The sequence below is a fragment of the Alternaria triticimaculans genome (genome assembly GCF_023758025.1).
Source record: "Alternaria triticimaculans strain BMP 0046 chromosome Unknown scaffold_7, whole genome shotgun sequence".
Taxonomy (NCBI): Eukaryota; Fungi; Ascomycota; class Dothideomycetes; order Pleosporales; family Pleosporaceae; genus Alternaria; species Alternaria triticimaculans.
The window spans coordinates 123990-143105 of record NW_026055964.1 but is presented as its reverse complement, the minus strand read 5'-3'; the positions used below and the strand labels follow the sequence as shown (position 1 = coordinate 143105).

At 54.7% G+C, this 19116-nt stretch overlaps 5 protein-coding genes across 5 annotated transcripts; all 5 read right to left on the bottom strand.

Moving 5' to 3' along the window:
• Positions 1–228: 228 nt before the first annotated feature.
• Positions 229–3108, bottom strand: J4E78_005448 (uncharacterized protein; the record flags this gene model as incomplete). Its single annotated transcript, XM_049366068.1, has 4 exons — positions 229–1097; positions 1144–1207; positions 1756–2103; positions 2896–3108. 4 exons carry the CDS (start codon positions 3106–3108, stop codon positions 229–231), a joined length of 1494 nt encoding a protein of 497 aa, XP_049221794.1.
• A 379-nt stretch (positions 3109–3487) lies between these two features.
• On the bottom strand, positions 3488–3987 carry J4E78_005447 (uncharacterized protein; the record flags this gene model as incomplete). Its single annotated transcript, XM_049366067.1, has 2 exons — positions 3488–3685; positions 3799–3987. The coding sequence occupies 2 exons, from the start codon at positions 3985–3987 to the stop codon at positions 3488–3490; spliced, it is 387 nt and encodes a 128-aa protein (XP_049221793.1).
• Positions 3988–4728: 741 nt separating this feature from the next.
• On the bottom strand, positions 4729–11804 carry ACC1 (acetyl-coenzyme-A carboxylase; the record flags this gene model as incomplete). The annotated part of the gene is made up of 5 exons (XM_049366066.1): positions 4729–6263; positions 6313–11174; positions 11234–11328; positions 11387–11557; positions 11628–11804. The coding sequence occupies 5 exons, from the start codon at positions 11802–11804 to the stop codon at positions 4729–4731; spliced, it is 6840 nt and encodes a 2279-aa protein (XP_049221792.1).
• Positions 11805–13973: 2169 nt separating this feature from the next.
• J4E78_005445 (uncharacterized protein) lies at positions 13974–15807 on the bottom strand (the record flags this gene model as incomplete). Its single annotated transcript, XM_049366065.1, has 3 exons — positions 13974–14622; positions 14901–15502; positions 15571–15807. 3 exons carry the CDS (start codon positions 15805–15807, stop codon positions 13974–13976), a joined length of 1488 nt encoding a protein of 495 aa, XP_049221791.1.
• A 922-nt stretch (positions 15808–16729) lies between these two features.
• J4E78_005444 (uncharacterized protein) lies at positions 16730–18271 on the bottom strand (the record flags this gene model as incomplete). Its single annotated transcript, XM_049366064.1, has 2 exons — positions 16730–18193; positions 18245–18271. 2 exons carry the CDS (start codon positions 18269–18271, stop codon positions 16730–16732), a joined length of 1491 nt encoding a protein of 496 aa, XP_049221790.1.
• Between the last annotated feature and the right edge of the window lie 845 nt (positions 18272–19116).

The window sequence follows — 19116 nt, the reverse complement described above, 5'->3', positions numbered from 1 at the left end:
TATACGCATCCGTGTATCAGCCTAAACAGAACACGAGAGAGCACAACGCGATTTCTTGAGATACGAGAAAGGACCGAAGAGTCGACGTTGACTTTAACCGTTATCTGTACAGTATCAATACATCCTTGTATCCTCCAGCCTTCCCGATCAAGAAGCCCACGTGCCCAGCGCCATCTCCGTAGCCCCTAATCCTCGAACCCATCTTCGTTCTCGAAGCCTTTGTACTCATCAATCTGTGCGTTCAGAGATGGCTCGGAGGAGTTTGATCCACTGTCGGACGTCAGGAAATTTGTGCGGACCCATGGGAGACTCGGTCAGTACAACACCTTCGCAAAGCCAATTACCCCTCGAAATATCCTTGGCTGGCTTCGTATTTGCAAACAGATTTGCGACTTTGTCTAATGCAACCTCGCCCTCAGCTCGCGAGCCTAACCAAGGTCGAAGCCGAAGACACATCAGACTAGTCGCTACTGGTAAGTAAAGATGGCCGAAAAGGTTTGCGATTGATCGAATCTGCTTCATCTCGTCAGATTTCTCAATGTTGTCCGTTGGAAGCGGAATCGGGGGCCCGTTGAACATCTGGTCTCGTAAGCTCATACCCCAGTCATCCAGATCGGTCTCCAATAGCTCGGGAAATATCTGTGCCAGACCAGCTGACATTAACGTCTTGTACGATACGGCTTTGTATCCAGTGCCTCTGATTGGTCCATGAGCCAAGTACTCATGAAGTCCGTCGGGCTTGAACAGGTGCGGAACATGCCAGACCAAGACGTCTCCATCCAGCTGGTGTGTGTCCATGATTGCGACGTGGGGACCGTATTCTTCTTCTATCGATCCAGCATAGCAGAGAGCTAGGTGAAGTGACCCCGTCCATGAGCTAAATTCGGAGGTGAAAACAGATTCGGTGTCGTAATGGTCTTGCACCATTTTGTAAAGCTCACTTTCAGGCTTGTCGTAGAATCCGCTTCCAGAGGCTTTCTTCATGAAGCCGTGCGGAATGATCTCCTTGACACTGTTAGTTGCGTGTTCTGATCCTCCACCGCTGTTGCTGCTCCAAGTACGAAATAAGAATTGAGGGATATGGTTCTTGCGGAGATCTGTGAGAGTTAGCCAAGAGCGTGATGTGAGAGCAGGGTGGAGTACCTTCGAAATATGCCTTGCGGTCACCCGTAATTGGCTCCATGTTGCTTGCGTCCAGCATGATCGCCTAGGTATGGTCAGTGTCGATGTCGTGGTTAAGGCAGAAAGCTCTTTGAGGATGGGTATTGGATGATAGAAGAAGATTGAGGAATTGTTGGATACGGTTATAAGTGTGGTAGCAGTTTTTTTAGATCATTATGATTTTGATCGCTCTTATTGTCCTTGCGACACAATAGCAAAAGACGGGAGGTTTCGATTTTCAAGTAAGTGAGGTGAAGGCGACAGCCCATCCTCCAGTCACCAAGAGTTCTCCGCCTAAGTACTAGGCAACGACTCTCTTTGCGACAGCAACTTCGACACAGACTTCGGCGGCATTGAAAGATGTTAGGGGTTCCTGTACTAATTGGTAGTATTGAGCAGCTTAGCTCACGCTGAAAACATTGTCATTCGTTGTCTATAATACCATCTCATGTATTGAACAACAAAGCCTCCAATGGCCGCAAGAAACACTACCTATGCTCTAAATATACATCCCCTAGTCTCCAGCAGTGCAATTAGTATTTCCAGGAAGTCACCTCACTCTTTGCAGCAAGCTTCAAGACAGACTAAACGTACGTTCTCGAAGTGCACGGATATGCCTGCCTCCAGCAGCCGACCAAAAATCTCCACTCCAGCCTCTTTGTAGTCCTTTACTCGCTGCTTCGGGTCGTTGTCGAAGTCGAGAGATATTCTTTTCAAGCTACGCAGCTTGCTGCGGTCATCCAGAACTCCGGAGATCCACTCTATCACAGCGGTAGTCGGATCAGCTACATTAAGGTACTCTACATTCGGCGGCAGCGCCTCGAACGGATGGAGAGGGGAACATTCGTAGGGGGTTGAGTTGATGAGAACACTTTGCGGAATGGATAGGCGCTTTATTAAAGTGTAACGTTGCAACGATCGTGATGGTCGGAGGTAGTCGATCTGTTTAGAATCTCCGGTGTCAGAGCACTTTAGCTCCAGCTCTTCCAGAAGATATGAGGCAGGGATCAGCGGATCGATAATGATGGAAGACGTAAATCCTTGCTTAGGGTAGCATATGCGTTCTTCTGTCGGGATGCCGGGATCATAAGAGCTATAATAAGCCCGAATACCATCATACATGTTGCCATCTTTTTTTCTCCAATTGGTAAAACACAAGCGCAAAGACCTCAGGGCGGGGAGCCGTTGGAAGAAAGGCGATAGGTCTTGTGTATCCGCTGGCTGATATTCGTAAAGTGTTGGGCGCCGTAGTGTCAAGGTAGTGATACCATGAAATAGGATGACTGGTTCTTTGTCCCATGCTACGAGCTCTGTACAATCAAGCTCCAGGTGTAGCAGCTTTGGAAAGGTAGACCAAGACCTGTTCATTTCACCCCAAGCGCCAGATAGCCTTCGGAGCTGTGGAAGAAGCAGAAGATCAGGAGCAGTAACATCATGCGCTTCGGCTATGCCAGGGAACGTCAGACTCAGGCTTGGTGGCGTCATGAAATCCTCGTTATCTCCAGAGCAGAACGTGAGAGTCTGCAGCTGATCTGTCAACACCAGCAGTAGGCCAATGCAAGCATAAAGATTGCCATATTTGACGAAGCTAACCCACTTCATCTGATCGATGGGCCAAGATTGTGTCGACTTTATTGCGTGTGTGACGACCTGGTCCCAGCACTCCTCATAGATTATAGCTAATCTGTAAATTGGCTGAACACCACAATATCCCGTTATTTGCAAAGAGCGGACCTTCTTAGCGAGATCTGGCCGTTGTACTAGGGTTCTGAGGAGTTCCAGAAGAGACTGGGAATACTTCCTCAGACTGATGGAAGTGTGGAGAGCTTCTTGCGCGATGTCGCGGAACTTGCGTGCAGTTAGGGCTAGGTCTTTAAGATCGGGTGGCTGAAGGCGCAGCGCGATATCAAGCAGGAGCTCGTCCGGTAGGTTCTCAAGCTCGGCCATGATCGCACTCTGAGATGGAGGTATCGACTAGAACTGGGTGTATGGTCGTGGCAAGTTGGAGATAAAATGAGGATGTCAGCTTGATAGCATTGAAAGCTAAATGTTGGGTAGGCGGGAAAGTAGATTTCTAACATTAGCTTCGTTAAATAATCGTGTGGAAGTCAGACTTTGGTTCTACCCAGCCAATACCACGGTACTCTGATGAGTTACGCAATGGCCCGTAGACGAGGAGCCAGTCATCATTTCCGCAACGCCAACAACACCCACGAAGGAACGGCGTAGGATCCGAAGATGATTCAAAAAGTCGCATTCTGCTGCGATGGTAGATTGTGACGTTTTACATCTTTCCTGGTTTAGCACGCCGGCCGCCTATCTCAATTTAAGCATCAGTACCCTGGAACATGTTGCCCACGCTCGTCTCAGACTTAACAGCATCCTCATGATAATGCGAACCCGCCGAGGTAACCGTAGTGTCCAACTCCTCAAGACGCCTCAAATCCATAGGCGCAGCCAAAAGCGGAATGACGTAAGGATCGAAAGTCTTCCAGTATGGGTTGTTGAGGTGGTACTGCTGAGACTGTAGAGAGGGTTAGCCGAATCATTCGTACCCACACTACTGACACCAGCCCCCCCCCGTGACCACATTCATCATCAATTCGGTAAGAGCGAGAAAAGAGACATCAAACTTACAGATTCCTTCAAGTACCGCTCAACAATAGTAAACTTCCTCTTATCCACCGTATCCTGCATAACGAACCAACTCAGCGTCTCCTTATCCTTGCTATACACCTGACTCGCTTCCACAAGCTTAGCACTGAGCTTGCCGATGCTCTCCTGGTCTTCCTTGGCGAGGAGGTGGACGACGATTGTGTAGACCATTTTGGGTGTTGCTGTCTTCTCTTTCGGGTGTAGTCTGCTGTTCAAGCTTTTCGGCTCGCTTGGAAGATGGAAGTCGCGTATGTAACAAGTATGCGTATGTATGTGTGGGAAAAGGGAGGAAGAAAGTAATCAAGACAATTGATGGAGTTTCAACCCACGAACGAAATTTCTTGGTGATGCTGTTTTTGCGGCCTAGTGACGTATCACCGCGACGGAACCCCGCAGCTGAAAGTGGAGTTCGGCCGATCTGCATGCCTTCCTTCCCACGCTATAAGCATCACCAAGGAACGGGAAGGAGCGCGCAGCCGCAACATCCCCAAAAAGCAAGACAAGGAGCACAATGAGTGTCTTCGTAGGCGCGGGATGTAAGGCCGACGATAAAGCGAAGCCACGTGGGGACGTGGGACGCGGGATGCAAGCACCACCACCAGCACACTAAGCACAGCAACCAAGATTTTTTTGAACTTGAAGATCAATTACACATCTAGACAACGAGAAAGAACAAGAACGGAAGTGCCTCCCAACACCCCGCCCTGTTCTTCCTCATCTATGTAGTAACTAAACTGATAAGCTAAAGAAGGGGGGAATTTGCGAAAAGACAACGCAGTCGCACCGTAGCAACGCTAAAGTTACACCATCATCACCATTCCCAATTCCACCCAGAAAATTGAAATAAACACCACCCCATATGCTATGCCATGCCGTTAAAGCGAATGATAATCGAAAACATGGGTACTACTACTATGCCCTGCTGAGCATCTTGAGCACCTCCTCCTTCTCGCTCTTGGGCAGGGTGCTGAGCAAGCTCATGACACCCTTGAGGCCGCCCTCGCGGTCCTTGCGCATGAGCTGTGCGATTTCGAGCGCAATGCCGTCCGTCTTGAGTTGCTCGATCTTGTCGCTGACGAGGGGCCTGTTCTCCTCGTACCAGGTCGCTACGGCCATGTCGTCTTGCTCCCAGTTGGGGATGTTGGACAGGTGCTTCAACATCTCGAAGCCGCGGCTGCGGGTGAGCGGGTTGGCCATGGGGTTGTCGTGTGTGGGCGAGGCGGCAGCGGCGAACTTCTTGAGGATGTACTCCTCGTTGAGACGGCGGCGGAGGCGCCAGTAGAAGAAGCGGCGGGCGTTTTGCCATCGCAGGGCTTGTCGGATGACACCCTTGGCCTGCATGCGGCCGGAGCGGTCGTGCAGATCGGCGAACTGGAGCGCGATTTGACCGTAGACAGGTAGAAGCTTCTTCTCGCGCTCGGTCATCTGGGCCTTGATTTCACTGAGCTCGGACTCCGGCGTTGCCTTGTCGTTCAGCTTGCGCTTGAGAGCACCGTAGGTAGGGTCATTGCGGGCCATTGTGTCGAGTTGACGTTCCCGACGGTACTTGATACCGACGATACCTTCGGGTTCGAGCACACCACCACGCGAGTCCTCGTCGGCGTACATCTCCATGAACTGAGGGTTGATAGTGGGATCAACAACGACCCAGGATCCACCACGGAGCTCGCCGTACGGGGGAATGTAGACGAAGATGGGCTGTTCGAACTTGACGAGTGCATCGACAATGTAAGAACCGTACTTGAGGACCTCGTTGTACATGTCGCGCTGACCACCAGAGAAACCACGCCAGTTGGCAAGGATCATCAACGGTAGTTGCTCACCGTTGTTGAAGTCTTTGATAGCCTGAGCAGTCTTGAAGGCTGAGTTGGGGTACCAGACACCACCAGCCTCGGATGTGACCTGTTCGATGGAGTCGGGGTTGGCGGGATCAGCAGGTGTAACGTTCTCGACCGAGCGTGTCTCAACACCGATGACACCAATAGGAATGCCACCGAGGCGAGCACGACCGACGACAACCGTCTTAGCCCAACCACCAAGAGTCTCAACGAACGAACCGCGATCGAAGAGACCAGACTGGAAACCGTCTTCGTCCTCCTTTCCGGCGATGAGATGCCTGACATCGTAGGCTGACTTGCCAGGTGGGTAGTAGGTGATGTCGCGGTCCCAGTTGTCGGCAGATGGCGAGATCGGGACGGGGCTGCCCTTCTTGTCGGGTACGTATGACAGCCACTGGACGATCTTGGAGACACCCTCGAAGTCATCATCGGCAGTCGAGTGTGAGACACCGTTCCTGTACATGATCTGGGTACCACCAAGCTGGAGGTTAGAGGTGTAAACTTCACGACCAAGCAGCTTGTTGATGGCCTGTGCACCGGTGAGGATGATTGGCTGTCCTTCAATCTGGATGGCACGCTGACCAAGGCGGACGAGGTAAGCACCAATACCTATTTAGCGTTAGTAGACGAATTTGGACATCGTGAAGAAGATACATACCAACTGAGCGGCAAGTCACCAAAGTGATGGTGAAGATGTCCTCGTACGCCCTCGATGTCTCACCAGCGATGAGACCGGAACCACGGAGCGACTCAACACCAAGACCATCCTCAGCACCGATAACAGTAGTGATCTTGTAGCGGTTCTCGCCATCGACCTCAACCTTCTCGCAGATGACATCATTGCGCTTGCCATCAACAAAATGCTCGTACTTCTCAGGTGTCAGGTAGAGGTAATCGAAACCAGCCTCGGGCTTGTCGGCGTCCTTCCATGCGACAGAGAAGTGAGGAATGAGCTCCTCAGCAAGACCGATACGAGCACCAGAGTTGGCAGAAAGGTAGATTCGCGGGATGCCAAGCTTGCGTGCAAGCTCAGAGCACTTGTGGAAGAAGTTGTCTTCCGCTGGACCGAAGGAACCGATCTTGAAGGTGATGTCGTTGGCGATGATGATGAAGCGACGACCACGGGGGTACTCAGGTGTCTTTGCGGTGACCATCCATCCGACCATACCAATAGTGTTGTGGCCAGGGTCACGGTTGACCTCAGCCAGGTTGTCAGTGTCGTCAAGTACCAACTCGTAGTACTCGAGGCACTCTCCCTTCGCCGGCTGCCTGTCACGGAGGAACGAGTGCTTCTTGATAGCCTCGATCCAGCTGTTCTCGGTCGCCTGGCGGAAGAGCTCAGGGAAGTCGTACACGTACTGAGTACCCATGAGATGAGCCTTGTACCTCTTGGGCTGCAGCGCTCCCTTGGTGGGGTAAGGAGTCGAGACGGGCTGGAGGTGAAGAGCACCAATCTTGGTGGTTCCACCAATACTGTGGAAGAGCCACTTGCCAGCCTTCTCAGACTTGCGCTCAGCGTACATCTCAACCTGGATGACGTATCCGGAGGTATTGGTGATGATGACACGGAGAGGGTAAGGAATGCCAGTGGCGGGGTCGGTGACAATGATGCGAATCTCAGCGCCAGTGACACGGAGACGCCAGAGTCGTCGACCGAAGCGCTCCAAGAAACCGCCAATAGCCTCCTCAACCTCGGTGGGATTAAGAGGGAAGACGTGCGAGAAGTTGATGAAGATGTGGTTCATGTCAGCCTGCGAAGTACCAACAATCTCCAAAGCATCCAAAATGTCAGTCATCAACCTGTCGGTCTCAGACACCATGTACTCGGCAGTGGGGATCTCCTCGCGAAGACGGCCAGATCGGACGACAGCCCTTAAGAAGTAGCGCTTGTCGCTCTCAGCGCCCTTGCCAACAGCCTCGTAGATGTGGATGTTGCGGTTCTCAGTGAAGACGGGCTTGATGTCGAACTTGGAAAGTCTGCCAAGCTCAAGCTGGAAGGCAAGAGCAGGCTCGACGTGACGGATACTAGCGTCTTCCTCGTATGTGGGTCCGCGGAAAGTGTAGTAGCCGGGGTAGGTTCCGTCCTTGTGACCGCAGATGAATGAGATGCGGCGGATACGGCGGGACAGAAGCTCTTGCTTGAAGTCGTCGACAATGGGCAGGATGCGCTCGAGGATCTCCTTATCATCACTGCCTTCAATGTCGCGGACAGCAATGTTCAGAACACCAGTAAGCTCGTCAGTGTGCTTGGGCTCGTTTACTCCAGTAGTAGGAGTGCGCTTCAGGGTAAGACCCTCCCTCAGGCCGATGCCACCCTTCTTCTCCTTGCCGAGATTGGGGAAGATGTCGAGCGCCTTGCTGATGAGCTCGTCCGCGTCATCGAGGTACTCAACTGGAACGACGACACCCTTCCTGGTAGGCTCGCCCTCGAATCGGTTTTGCCAAGCAGTCATGTCGCTGAGTGACTGAATGCGAGGAGGACGCTCAAATCCTGGTGTGCTGGGAGTACCGGGCTCAGAAGGCTCAACAGCGAGACCGTATTCAGCCTCGCCAACCTTGCGCAGGATGAAGTCCCAGGAAAGGAAGCATTGCTGCTCGCCCTCGTTGTGGTAGTTGATGTTCTGGAGTTGGTACGCGCGGTAAGCTCGGCGAGTGTATACCTCAAGCGCAGCAAGAGCGACATATGGGTCTGAGTGAACGAAGAATTGAGTCAGAACGTCGAACACAGTGTACCTGGAGTCAACAACCTCCTTGATGACTTCAAAGTTGGGCTCACGGTGGTCCCAACCGCTCTCGCCGTAACGGGACTCAACGACGGAAGAGCGCAAGATGTGCTCCATCTGCGAAGTACGCTCCTCAAGCGAAGGCATAGCGCACTGGATGAGCACCTCACGTGCCTTGAGGGAGACCTTGGCTGTCTGCCTCGACTCAAGCTCGGTGAGCTTCTTGAGGGTGTCCTTGAAGTACTTGGCAATGTTGCCGACACCGGGCTTGTTGGGTCGGTAGAAGTCCAGAATGGCAAGGACAAGGTTATTCTTCGCGCCAACCTTGGCGTGAGAGAGAACAGTCTGTACGACACTCATGATGTTGTCGCGGTTCTCGTCACGGAGCTTGAGGATGACTTCCTCATCACGCGACGTGCGAGACGAGAAAAGCGACTCAACAGACCAGTACATCTCCAAGAGCTTGATCATGACACTGTACTCGTGCGCCTTGAGGCCCTCAGAGTAGCGGGTAATGACATCGGAAAGAGGCTCCAATGCGGCCTTCAGAAGCGCAACATCACCCTTGGCCACGTTCTCCTCAACGAACTTCTGGAAAGCTTTGTTGAGGGCCTTGCCAGGGAACTCGAGGTTGCGGCTGTGCGCCTTCTCAACGATCTGCGAGAAGGTGGCATCAAGCTTCTGGGGCATACGCGCATGGAGAGCGGAGGCCTGGGCGTTCCACTCGCCGTATGGCAGCTCAGGGTCGCGGAGGACATCGACCAGCTCCTTGAGAGTGCTCTGCATGATGACCTGGTTGTCGAAACCCTGGAAGATGTTTTGCAGGATGTAGTACAGGTAGACGAATCGCTGCGGTGGCTTGGCTCCTGGCACCTGAGGGGCACCTAGCTCGGGAAGCTGACCGGTGAAGTTCTGGGCCGACTTGACCTTGGAAGGGTCATCCAGAGCTAGGACACCGAGAATGTCACCAGCCTCAAGAACGGCTCCTGGCTGCTTGATGAGGTTGACCATACCAGCCTCCTGGGCGATGAGAGGCATGTACATCTTCATGACCTCAACCTCAGCGAAAGGCTGGCCCTGGCCAACGTGCTCTCCGTTCTCAACGAGGAACCTGACGAGCTTACCGGGCGATGGTGTGCGCAGCTGGGTGGGGTCGTTCTCCTGCTCGAGAAGGCAGGTCTTGCCGTCAACGGAGAGACGGGTGGCGCCGACCTCCTCCTTCCAGTAGACGTTGTGAGACTTTCCGCTTAGCAGAATCAAGAGACCGCCATCAGCAAGTGCCCTGACGCCGACTGAGCATTTTGTGCCGTTGACGAACAAAGTGAAGCTGTCAATGGTGGATTTAGTCGCAGTGAACTTGTAACGGTAGCCCTCGTAGATGAAGTCGACAGGGAAGACCGTCTTCAAGACGTCCTTGGAGGGCACCTGACCCTTCTCCAAGCTGGTCTTGTACTCGTTGACGCACGCTTCACTTGCGACATGTGCCTTGGTAACGGCACCGCAAATGACTGCGATCATGGTGTCAGGACGCTCAGCAGTCAGCTTCTTGGAGATGAGCTCGTCGAGCCAGCCAGTGGTAATGGTGTTGTCCTCGAAAGCAGGAGTCTCAAGCAGCTTGATGAGATACTCGACAGTCGTGCGGAAGTCACCACGAATGCTCAATTCCTTGAGCGCAACAACCATATGCTTCCGCGAGGCCTGTCGGTTCTCGCCATAAGCGAAGATGTGACCGAATTGCGAGTCGGAGAAGCTGTGGATACCACCAGCGGAGCTGACGGAGAAGTAACCCCAGACGTTGGAGCTACTCCTGAAGTTGAGGTCGTGGATAGTACCACCGGAAGGCTTGAAGCCCTCGTCAGGATCCTCGGAGGTGATACGGCAAGCCGTGCAGTGGCCCTTGGGAGTGGGGCGACGCTGGCTCTTGGCACTGCCTTCGCTGGAGAAGTCAAAGTCGATGGTAGAGCTGGCGTGCGGGTCGGCACCGTACAGGAGACGGATGTCACGAACACGGTGCAATGGGAGACCCATGGCAATTTGGAGCTGGGCGGCTGGGAGGTTCACGCCCGTTACCATTTCCGTGGTAGGATGCTCGACCTGGAGACGGGGGTTCAGCTCGAGGAAGTAGAACTTGTCATCCGAGTGCGAATAGAGGTACTCGACGGTACCTGCAGAGACGTATCCGACGAGGCGTCCGAGCGAGACGGCAGCCTTCTCCATCTCCTGGAAGGTCTTTGAGCCAGCAACTGTTACCGGTGCCTCCTCAATGATCTTCTGGTGACGTCGCTGCACCGAACAGTCACGTCCGAACAGGGAGATGTTGTTGCCGTACTGGTCAGCCAGCAGCTGGACTTCCAAGTGGCGTGCGCTGCCCGCAAGCTTCATGATGAAGATGGGAGATCCGGGGATTTCAGAGGCAGCCGCCTTGTACAGCTGCTCAAAGTCCTCCTCGCGCTCGACCTTCCGGATACCCTTGCCGCCACCGCCCTCCGAGGCCTTGACCATGACGGGGAAGCCAATGGCCTTGGCCTTCTCCAGACCCTCTTCCCATGACTTTGTGCAGCCCTTGTCGTAGACGTGGTCCTCGACCGTGACGATGCCGTGCTGGTCGACCTGGACCTCGTCGACGCCGGTTCCCGACCAGGGGATACACGGCACCTTGGCGTGTTGTGCGACGATTGTGGACGAGATCTTGTCACCGAGCGAGCGCATGGCAGACCCGGGAGGGCCGATGAAGACAATCTTCTTGGGCGAGGCGGCGAGCGATTCGGGCAGCTTGGGGTTCTCCGAGGCGTGTCCCCTAGACGCAAAAAGTCAGCCATGAGCCCTCATCCGACATTCGTTGGGCTGTATACGCACCATCCGGCCCAGACGGCGTGCACGTTCATGCGCTCGGCCACATCGACAATTAGCTCGACGTTGGCGTAGTTGTTGTTGTTGGTACCGCCGGGTACCTGCATAGTCGCCGTTAGCCACGCATCGCTCGTCGCCGCTGTCTGGGGGAGCACGTACCTCGACGTATTGGTCTGCCATGCGGATGTACTCAGCGTTGGCCTGCAGATCCTCGGGCGTCGCCATGACGGTGAACTGGATTGCCCGCTCATCGCCGAATGTCTCGTACGCCCATTTCCGCACCGAGCGGATTTCCTTGACTGCGGCGATACCGTTGTTTGCAATGAGCACCTGCGGGGAAGCCACTGGTCAGCGCGTGCGTTCTCAACACCACCACTTTCCTCTGCAGAGTTTCGCTCACATTGGTAATGACCGTGTGTCCGTCGTGCGCCGCCACAAAGTCCTTGACTTTGCCCGGCGACGCTACCTTGAGGTTGTTCCCGCCGATGAAGTGCGGAGCAAGATCGAACTTGGCGGCGTAGGAGCTCGGGGCGCCATTAGCATCCCCGTTGACTCCGTTCTGTGCAGCTCCGGCCATAATGTGTGAAGGCAATCCCATGCACCGAGGAATTGGGATGTGGGGAGGAAGGAGCGAAGGCGAAGTTGGGTTGCGGTTCGGTGAGGGTCCGGTCAATTTTCCACTGGTAAGGGCAAGCTGGAGCTCGGCCTCTAGTGTCGAATGTAGATCTGATTGACCCGAAAACGACGATGCTCTGCAATCGACGTGTGCGTCTCTAACGATTCTGTCGGTGGGAGGGCCCGAGCAGACTATTAGTAGAGGACAGTCGTAGTGTCGGTGTGGAAGAGCCCAAAAGCAATCTTCAATGCCAGGAATTCTATGCGGCGCCGGGAGGAAGCACCAACAACGAACGCGTGGAGTTGAGCGAAAGAGGGACTAGTAGTGCGTACGAGGAGAAGTACAGCACAATGAATGAGGTATACAGTATGTGGGAGGGAGGTAATACAGCAGAGCAAGACGAGGGGAAATGGTCGCAAGCGTCCGGGAGCAGCTCACGTATGTATTAAATTTTTAGAGCCATAGCGGAACACCCCAATGCACTTCCCGAAGCACTGTTGAGCTATCGCATCGCCAGCGATGCCGAAGACGGCAAGGCCCTGCACCACGTCCCCCATAACGCCCCTGTCCATCCCTCTCGAAGCCACGGTAGACGACTCGGAAGCCCTTCGGAACCCGATTATGTACACACGACGGCTGGTCTACGGGCCAATTCACTACTTAGCTACGCTGACTGACTAGCCAGCTATCTGGATCAAGTCAAGATTGACGCGTTTTTTCACGATCGATGGGTACAGCATGTTGAGAGTTTGCTCGCCATGGCGGTATCTGTTCTAGGTCTGTTGGGAGCATTTCCGCATTAGTTGCTTGTTGCGAGACCCAACCCGAGCACGAGTACCTGCATGCCCATGTGTTGAGCCCTGGCTATCTCTCACCAACAGCTGGTCAAGCCTCCCGTCTGCCGTTGATCCGCTGGCTGTTCAGGGTTGAGTTGATAGCTATCACCGCCACTTCAAACTTTACCCCTCTCCCAACACGTAGCTGCCCACCTATATCGTCTCAACATCTCCCATCTCACCTCTTCACCACCGCCGCCTCCCCACCCCACTAAGCCCTCTCACACCACCATACACCCATCTCCCAAAATAACCAAACACCCGTCTCACAATTGCCAAACCACGCCAGAGCAACATCAAGAGTAATGCTCGGGTCTCCTCCCCCGACATCTCCCACCGGACTCCGATCGCAGCCACCCAATCAGCGCCCAAAGCGGCCGCTCTCGGAACAAACATCAAGCACACTCTCAATTTAGCACACCGTAGATGACGCTGAAACAAAAAAGTACCGGCTTCCATACAGCAGTCTAGTAGTCTACGACGGCGTGAGAAGCCGGGTAGAAGTAATAAAGAAAACATGTCCCGCGTAAGCATAGGTCGCAAACGTTGTGCTCAGGTACCGCCGCAGGGCAGCCGGCCAAAGCCCCGTAGTACTGCCGCCCGCATCTTTACAGTAACGACTGCAAGCTTGGTAGCGACATCTGCGAGATAAAGCAAGCCAGGATGCCTATCCAGATAAAGCAAGCTAGATTCCGAAGGCGCGTTCCGAAGATCCAGGGTCTTGCGCGAGTAGCTGGTGCTGGTTCCTGCTTGGGTCAACGCGGCGGGACAGGCCGCCGTTTGACATCAGAATCGTACGATTTTCGACTACGCGACCACCAACGCCAATGCGGCTGCGCATGCATGCAACTTTACCCCAGATTTTCGTCCAGAACGAGCAGTCTACTCCGTTTGAAGTAAGGAGAGCACGTGAGTTCTGTAGTAATAGTATTAGTATCTCGAGATTAAGATGTGAAACAAACAGAAGAGCTTATGTGCACAGAAGCAACGGCGAGCCTAGCGGTGAATGGAATTCGGGGTATATTGGTTTCGAACAAAAGAAATCTGAATGTAAAAGTAATATGTAACTGCCCTCAAAGGAGCTGGGCACCTCTCGAGTTTCTTCTTCATCCTCCCTATGTGCAACCATGCCTGACCAACCTGCACCAAACACCCCGTCCGTGTCCCATTTCCCAAACTCTAGCACATATGCATCGCAAACCCGACTCCAGAATGCATGAGGTATAGTGCCGTGAAAATCATGCACCAGAGATTGATCGATCCAGAGGTACACACACGTGGTTCTGCGGGTCCTTTAACTTCCTACCAATGCGCCGTTCCTTCCTAGTATGATTCTTCTTCCGCCTGCGTCGACATCTTTCGTGGCCGAGCAGGAGGCGCCATGTCTCCGTTGTCCATGTTGTTGCTTGCCCTGCGTCCTGCACTCTGACGCCTTGGGATCCCGCTTGGTGTAGGTATGCCTGTCTTCTCCAGTGTAAGTCGCCTGCCCATTGGTGTTGAGACGCCGCTTCCGTCGCTGTTGGCGTCTGTATCCCGCCGCGACATTGAGAGCGAATGCGAATGGCCATGACCGCTCATAGAGCTCCTTGGCCTTGGCATCCGGGGCTCCGTTCCGCTGATGGACGAAGACGAATAATGTCCGAGTGGCGTTCGGGTGCTGCTTCTGCTTGCCGGCCGCTGTATTGCTGACTGCGACGACATGGATGCTCGGCTGGCAGGTCTGCTGCTGGTGGGCTCGCGCGACGAGGTCGACATGCCGAATGACAGCCGGCTTACACCCGACTCGTAGGCGCCAGGGACTGACGAGCCCGCTGATGCGTGGGAGCTGCGCTTTCTGCCGCTCCTCAATGTAACAGTGCTTGGCACGTGGTGTCCCATGGCACTGCCGTTTCGGGGGCTGGCTCGCGGTGGGGTCGTAGTTGGCGCAGGGAGCTTGGATCGCGCTGCGTGTACCCGTTCTTCGAGCTTCTGCATCTTACCAATCAGCCCTCGAACCTGAACGAGCGAGCCTGACCTAGGCAAGCTTGGCGGCGGTGCAGCACTTCCAAAGCTCGGTCTAGGCGCTCGCGATGCGGGTGCAGTCGTTCGTATAGAGGGCGTCGCCCGACCACTGGCACTTGTACTTGGCCGCGATGCTGACATGCTGGGCCCTCGTGAATGCCTTGGGACTCGCTGGTACAAGCCGGCGCGAGGGGTTGCACCTGGGTCCAGCGGCGCATACGAGTTCTTTCGCTTGGGCATGGGCGTCGAGGGTACGTATCTAGTCGTGATCGGTGCGTCGGACAGCGGTGGCGAAGGAGGAGTCGCGTCCGTGTGTAGGCCATCTGCTTTCGAGTGTGGTGGGGTCGAAGCAGCTGTGGGCGAGGAGACGGTGGTTGCTGTGGTCGATGCCTCGGAGACCGGCGAGCGTGGCCTCAGGGCATCGCCCGAGAGATGGTTGGATACCTTACGCACGTGGTGGTTCTCAATCGTCTCCTCTGCGATGCGCAACTTCTCCTGCGTGATTTCCGCCTCTACCCGCAGGTCTGACAGCTCGTCCCTAAGGCGCTGTGTTTCTATCCGCAGTGCTTCTCGCTCCTGCTCTCCGATCTTGATCTCTTCTTCCAGCATGACGCTGCGCTCGATAGCCACGTTGTACTTGGATTCCACATCCTCGAGTGATGATGTCTGGTGGCGTGCCTGGCGCTCGAAATCGTCGCTTTGTACTTCGATGTCGCGGAGTCGCATCTGGAGGGCGCGCTGGCTTTCGCGCATCGTGGTGATCTCTTTCTGGAGGGTGTTCTGCGCATTGTTGGCCTCGGCCTTGCTCTGCTTATACTTTGTCTGTGGTGTCTTGTTAGTGACTGTCTGTTGGGCATACATGCGCCGCAACTGTGTCGGAGACCACGCACTTTCCATTCCTCAACCTCAAACCCCAGCTTCTCTGCCTTTTCCTGCAGCTTGCGCTCCCGCTTCTCGCTCTCCTCGACGTCGCGCTCGAGCTCGGCCTCGAGTTCCTTGCTTGATGCCTGAAACTCCTGCAGCTCCATCTCCAGCGTCTCGTACTGAGACTTGTAGTAAGCCAGCTCCTCCTCGATGCTGCTCCATCCTCCCCGGCTCGGCGAAGACTGCGCTCCGGTGGTCGTCATGATGGCGGTGGGGGTTGGGCTGCGACTGCCAACAGCGTGCGGTGATCAGGGGAATGAGCTGGGCGGGGTGCAGTGACGAGACGTCAACACACAGCGGCTCAGTCGCGGTCTATGTCGTCACCGGCGTCTACGACATAGAAAGCCGCAGCTGGTGGTGTGCGCGTGGGTTGCGGCTGCCCTCTTGGTATCCGGGATGTTGACGATTCCGCTTTTGTCGAATGGCCGTGCTGTGAGTGTCGCCAGTCATGCGCCGCCGACTATCGGAAACTTCGAGTCGGTTCTTCGCGCTCGCAATGTCGCGCAAACAATAGTTGCCCTGTTCCTGTGCAGGTTAGTAGTTAGTCGCCGCTCAACTGCGGCATGCAGTCGAATGTGTCGCCAGGCGTGGTTGTTGATGATGGAGGCGCTGCGGGCGGAGCCAGATGGTTAGCGCATTGGCCTCCAGGGCAACCGCTGCAACCAGCCACCGGCATGACACATGCGACGTACCGTGACCAGCCATCCCCACAATAGCCAGCGCAGCAGAGACAACAAAGCCCGCAAGGCTGGAAAATCCTGCTTCCACTCGACGCGCTGGTACTATTCTGGCGTGAACACGATTTCCATTGCAGTTACTTTGGACACAGGCTCAATCTCATTGGAACGCTTGCGTCCGGTACCTAGGTACATGGACATACCAGCTACTCGAAGCGTGGCAGTGGATACTGACACCCTGACGTTTCAGATCGCCCAAGGTAGATGGACAGTTCACCCGGCAATTATTTGCTCATTATGCATTACGAAAGTCAGGCACGCTTTTGACGCCGAACCATACCAAAGAATACATACTCCATCCACAGACATGCCTTTAAACAAAGAGATACAAAATCAATCGGGTATATGTACAATCTGAAGGCGTTGAAAAAATCACCTGCTGCATGGCTCACTCTTTGATGCCCTTGTCAGGGCCATTGATGTCCTTGATGTCGGCGTCCAGAACAGCGTCTTTGGCCTGCTGCGATGCCTCGCTTGCGGCCCTCTTGCCATGCTCAAGCGCTTCACCAGTTTGCTGAGTGGCATTGGTGGCCGCATCCTGTCCTTTGTCTAGCACGTTCTTGCCCTGGTCGTAGGCGCTGCTTGCGGCCTCGCTAACAGCATCTCTGCCCTTCTCAACAAGGTCTTGCGCCTGCTGTGAGCCCTGGGAAACGGCATGCTTTGCCGATTCTGTTGCACTGCCGACGACTTCGGCGCCCTTCGCATACGCATCGCTAGCCTGCTCCTTGCCTTGCTCATAAGCGCTCTGAACGCTGTCCGACGCCGACTTTGCGACTTCACTTGGGCTGGGGTATTTCTTCAACGCCCCCTGCACAGTGTAGTATAGGCTGATGATGACAGCATGGATGCGGTCCTTCATCAACATCGTGATGCCGTGAGAGAAAAAGCCCTTGAGCACTTCCGCCCCGAGACCCTGGTATAAGCCCCAGATTCCTTCGGTCTGGGCGATGCGCAAGATGGTACTGAACACAGTTCGCTGCCTAGCTTGTAGTGCTCTCGACTCGATCGGTTCGTCTGACTTCTCTTTGTCGGAAGTCTCACCAATGCCGGAAGAGGGCTTCTGTGAGGACACTTGGGCGCGCGTCTTTGCGAGTGAGAACGGGTAGGTAGCGGTAGAGGCAAGGACCTTACTTATGGCGGCGAGAAGGAACGTCATGCGCGCGCCGGGGTCGTCTCGATTTGCCCTGGGTACGACCAATCGTAGGAGAGCCTTGTGCAGAAGCATAGTGATGGAAGGGTTCAGGGTCAGGATCAAGCTGGCAGAGTAGCCAGACCAGAAGCCTTGTATGCCCTTCTCGCGCAGGATCTCGTGTGCTATGTCCCTGGTACTAGACAGAGGAGGTATGGTAGTCGACGACTCTTGTCGCATCATCGCCGCCGTCTGCTTCCGCGTGACAATCTGCTGGATAGGCGTGGTGAAGAACTTGGAGAAGGCGCCTGCGACAACGCCGACGCCGATCTCTTCGAGCGCCGGCAAGCTGTGTCCAGTACCTCGCGCTTCGAGCCTCTTCTGTCGCGCATATGAGTAAGCTAGGAAGAAGAGGAAGCTGTCGGCAACACCCTTCACAACCTCGGGCACTATGCCGCTGTAGAAGGCCTTTGGTCCGCCCTCCCTCTCGTATATCTTCTCGACGGCGTCGAGGAAGCCATTGTAGTGCGGGTGCGCGTCGCCGTGGTGTAGTTGCCGCTGAACCTGAAGGCGCGTGATAACGACATCGAGAGGGTATGTTAAGAGTTTCGACACAACGGTTCCTAGAGCGCCAGACGAAGCATGGCCGAGGGCGGGGAGTACAGGGCCGACCGAGCTGTGTTCTTCCTTTTCGTGCGAGATATGGTAAAGGGTGAAGGCATCCTAACGATCAATGTCAGCCAGTGTCCATCTTCACATGTCAGGGGCGCTCACGAGCTGCGAGTTGTAGATGTAGCTCATCTTGTCGGGATTATCGTTGGAAGCCATCGCAGGGTAATCCGGGGAAATGACGACTTAAGAAGGATCCAAGAAATAGTACAAAAGCATCGCAAACGCGGGGAAAGCTCTCAGTCTCCGGGTCCGCATAGCGCTTCTGGTGTCACCAGCTGCAGACGTCATGGAGGCGTTCGGGCGAGGCCAGAGCTCCAGCGGATAGCCGAGCTTCCACTCGACAAACTTCGCCGGTGAAGCTGCCTCCCACTAACAACACCACTCGCGCCAACACTAGCCCTCGCCCAATGCAGTCGCCCCCAGCCTCGCAGAAGACCGGATGAGCCTCTAGTGTTGAGATGTCATCTGTCTGCCTCATTGAGCAACGCGCGCGCCGCGACGGTACCGACAGCGCGTCATACGAAACGACACCACCATGCCGCATCCATTGTGGGAGGGCGCGACGGCGCGTGAATACACATTTATAGAGACAGGAGCACTCAAAGGGACTGCGAGAACTCTTCGGGGTATTGATCGCAGTTCAAAGTATCCTCCGAGAGCAACCACGGCCGGTCGTGTTTGACGTGGAAAGACTCGCTTGAGAGAAAGACATCCATCGTTTCATACACTGGCTACATGCAATGCATCATCACCGCAACGTAACCGATCCAATTCATCCACTCCATTTTCCCGGTAAAGGGACATTTTCATGAGGAAGGGTCACCAGTACTGTGATTGTCAATTGCGGCACTTGACAATGTCAACAACGCGTCAGTGCCAAACAAGCACCGCCACCCTCAGTACCCGATATACTCAATGGTCGAATCGCTGCAGAGCCCGACACAATGCAACGTTATCCTGGACCCACCTCTGCT